Below are 3,835 nucleotides of genomic sequence, written 5' to 3'. Positions count from 1 at the left end.
GGAGGGGCTCAGATGGGGGGGAGCAGAGAGAAGGAAAGGACTCAGAAAGGGGAGGTAAGCTAGAGGGGAGAGGGGAGTCAACAGGGGGAGGGGACCCAGGGAAAGGGGTGATCAATGAGGGAGGGGACCCAGGGAAAGGGGTGATCAATGAGGGAGGGGACTCAGGGAAAGGGGTGATCAATGAGGGAGGGGACCCAGGGAAAGGGGTGATCAATGAGGGAGGGGACCCAGGGAAAGGGGTGATCAATGAGGGAGGGGACTCAGGGAAAGGGGTGATCAATGAGGGAGGGGACCCAGGGAAAGGGGTGATCAATGAGGGAGGGGACCCAGGGAAAGGGGTGATCAATGAGGGAGGGGGTTCAGAGCTGGGACAGGGTCTTGAGAGAAGGGGAAGGAGTTCAGAGGGAAGAAGACATAGGGGTTTTAACGTTGGAGAGAGGTCTCTACTCATGGGAGTGGGTGGAAAGATCTCTAAATTTGACTTCTAGGACTCCTAGTGCCTCACCTCACCTACCGTGACCTTGGTGGATGTAGTAAATAACTTTTCTGGGCCTTGACTTTGACATCTATATAACGGGGTGAAACGGTGCCTCTCTCTCGAGCTTGCTGGGCAGCTGCACTATGATTAGAACATGACATTTTTCGAGCACCTTCTCTGGACGGGTGGGGATCTACTCCAAGATGGTCTGACCTAGGACCAGCACTCGCTGCCCCCACACCTCCTGGGGAGGGACCAGGTGTCTTTCTGTGCTGGTGGATGTTGACCCCTTTCTTCCGGTCAGCTTAGTTCAACAGGTTCCTCTGAATCTCCCATGTACCCTGCCCTGTGTGGGGTGATGCTGTGGTCCCCAGTCTGGAGGAAGAAGAGCAACACTAGACATGTCCTGCCCTGAGGCAGAGGAGGGAACTCAGAGAGGGGAAGGATTGACCGCTTGGGGCTTTTGAGTTGGGATTTGAAGAATGAGTAGGAGTTCACCAGAGATACCAGGTTGGGAGGAGGATTCTGTCCTAGGACCAGCGGAGAAGTAAATGCCACCCCCATCCTACATCCCTCAAGTCTGTTGTCAAATATTCACATTAGCTTATCTCATACCCGTGCCTGGGTAAGTGTGGGGGTGGCAACTGGGGGGTGGATTTCTTCTGTTGAACATCATTTTCAGGGCCAGGGGCAGGGGATAGAAGAGTCCAGAACAACGAATCCAGGCTGGTCCACTCAGGTGTGACAGTGCTCCCACCAAGGCTTGGGGAGCTGACAAAAGTAGCAGTCTTGGTATACTGGTCAGCTACTTCTGAGAACAAACCATCCCAATCATTTTTTAAAATGTATTTTTATTGATTTCAGAGAGGAAGGGAGAGGGAGAGAGAAACATCAATGATGAGAGAGAACCATCGATCAGCTGCCTCCAGCATGCCCCCTATTGGGGACTGAGTCCACAACCCAGGGATGTGTCCCTGACAGAATCGAACCTGGGACCCTTCAATCTATAGGCCAACGCTCTATCCACTGAGCCAAACCAGCTATGGCCCACCCCAATCATTGTATTTGTTCATGGTTCTGTGGGTTGGTAATCCCAACCTGTCAGCTGGGGAGTTCTGCTGGTCTCTCCTGGGGTCATTCATGCAGCTGCAATCAGTTGGGTCCTGACTGGGACAAGCGGGGTCAGGACGGCCTCACTCCTATGTGCTGTGTGTCAGTGGGGCCTCTCTGTGCATGAGGGCTCCCATGCTCCCATGCTCCCATAGTTTGTCCCAGCATGACCTGGAATGACTCGGTAATCTCAGCGTCTCAAGTGTGGAAGCTGCAGGGTCTCTTGAGGCCAAGGTTGGAACTCCCACAACTTCACTTCCATTGGTCAGAGCAAGTCACATGGCCAAGTGCAGATACAAAAGGAAAATAGACTCCAGTTCTCAAGGAGAGGAACCACAAAGTCACATCACATACAGGCACTGGCGGAGTTGGGATATCTTTGTAAACAGTTCATGGCACTTGGGGAGGCAGGAAGGCTTCCTGGCGGAAGGGATATTGTTACTGGGTTTTAAAGGCTAAGTAAGAGTTTTCCAGACAGTGTGAGCAAAGTCCTGTGGGCGGGACCATGTATTATTTGGTCTGAGTGGAGTGTTAGTTGCTGCCGGGTGGTTGGTGGGATGCTGAGGCTGGGGAGGTAGGCAGGATTGCCTGGCAGAGATCAGGCAAAGTTTCTACCCACGCTGCCAGCTGCTAACCTTGACCTCTCCCCACCCCCTTTTCCCACAGATGGCACGGCCAATCCAGGTGAAGCCTGCGGACAGCGAAAGTCGTGGAGGTAGTTGTCATCTCTCCGTGACCTCCAGGCGGGGGGTTGGTGGAGGGATGGGGGAAGAAGGGAAGGTTCCTGCACAAAAGGCTGCAGTAGTGCCCTGCCTGCTCACACACTAATGGCGTGGAGACAGGAAGCAGGGCCTCTGTCCCCTCTTCCCGACCACAGGGCCACAGGCCAGGTGCAGCTACTTGCCCCTGGAGCTTGAAATACCTGATTCCTCTCAGAGATCAGTAATGGGGATCTTCAGACACAGAGGGGATGGGGTCCCTGAAGGGCTCTGGATTGATTTTTGGGGTTGTGTGTATGTGTGTGTGTGTGAACATTTGCATGTTTGGACAAGTGGGTAGGTCTGTGTATATAAGCATGCATACTTGGGCACACCTGTGTGCAGACAGGTGCAAGTATGTGCACATATGCATGTGTGTTTCTGAGGCTGGTGTAGTGGGGGTGCGTGCACCGCTGCGCACCCAGCCTGTGCGTGGGCATGTATGTTCAAGTGTGTGTGCTTGACTGTAACAGGCGGGCCTGTGGGCGTGCAGGTTGGGGCCTGGTGTCTGCAGGGGCTGGGCTGTGTGGCAGAGGTGTGCCCATGGAGGGGGATGCTTGTCTGTCCCCAGAGGGATTCAAAAATTCTTGGAGATTTTTGTCCCTCCTTCCCATCTCAGGTGGATTGGGGGCTGAGGGAGAACAGCCAGCAGGGGGATGGTGTGTGGGACAGGGCTGTTAGGACCCCTGGAGCTTGAAATGTGTAAGAGCCTGGTGAAGCCAGTATGGGCTGGGAGCCTGTTTTCAGGCCACCAGTGTGGGTCAGGGATTGGAGAGCTGGGGTTTGCATGTCTCCATCTCTGTATCCTCTCTTGCTCCCTCTCCCACCATATCTCTGTCTCTCTCCTTATCTTTTTCTTTCCTGTCTCTGGTTCTCTCTCTGCTGCTCTCTGTGCCTCTCTTTGCTTATCTCTGTTTCACTCTCATATGTCTTTCTCTTCCTGATTTGCAATCTCTCTGCTTCTGTGTCTCCCTCCCTCCCACCCCATGAGTGACAGCTGCCAGAAAACTGGTCTCCATAGTAACCCATCTTACTGTCTCCGGGAGAGGAAGCTGCCGCTGTCCCTGATTACAGGGGAGCAGCACAACTACCCCAGGGGGCAGGGCTCGGGTGCCGCACACAGGAGAGGCTGGCCCAGACTGACCGCTGGCCTTGGACTTGGGCAGGTCCCAGCCAGGCCCCCACTCCAGCTCCACCTGTTGGGGACTGCAGGCTGCCCAGGCCCTTGGTCCTGTGCACACACATGCCTCACTCATTCAGCAAACATTGATTGCCTAGTCCCTCCTGAGCCCCGCAAGGTTGGGCAGGGAGCTCTGCTGGGCACGGGGAGGATGCAGAGGCCTTCAGCGCTCACCCCTCCCTGTAGAATCTCGATGGCAGAGACCGACAGGGACCTAGGCCAGGCCAGGCCAGGTAGTTCCTAACCCTGGTACTATGTGTGGGCTCTCAGAGACCATCTTTACTGGGAGGTGGGAGCAGTGGTGCAGAC

The 3,835-nt window shown here is 54.8% G+C and overlaps 1 protein-coding gene across 1 annotated transcript in view; it reads left to right on the top strand.

Annotated features, from left to right (window-relative positions):
* The window catches only part of CELF5 (CUGBP Elav-like family member 5), a gene marked incomplete at its 5' end in the record, with an annotated part of 31,796 nt that overhangs the window by 11,908 nt on the left and 16,053 nt on the right, over nt 1–3,835 (top strand). The window contains 1 exon segment of the mRNA XM_023764675.1: nt 2,255–2,306. Within this exon segment, the coding sequence (XP_023620443.1) occupies nt 2,255–2,306 (52 nt within the window).

The sequence above is a fragment of the Myotis lucifugus genome, unplaced genomic scaffold, assembly GCF_000147115.1.
Source record: "Myotis lucifugus unplaced genomic scaffold, Myoluc2.0 scaffold_342, whole genome shotgun sequence".
NCBI lineage: Eukaryota > Metazoa > Chordata > Mammalia > Chiroptera > Vespertilionidae > Myotis > Myotis lucifugus.
The sequence above is the reverse complement of the archived record's forward strand: the minus strand, read 5'-3'. Positions and strand labels throughout refer to the sequence as shown.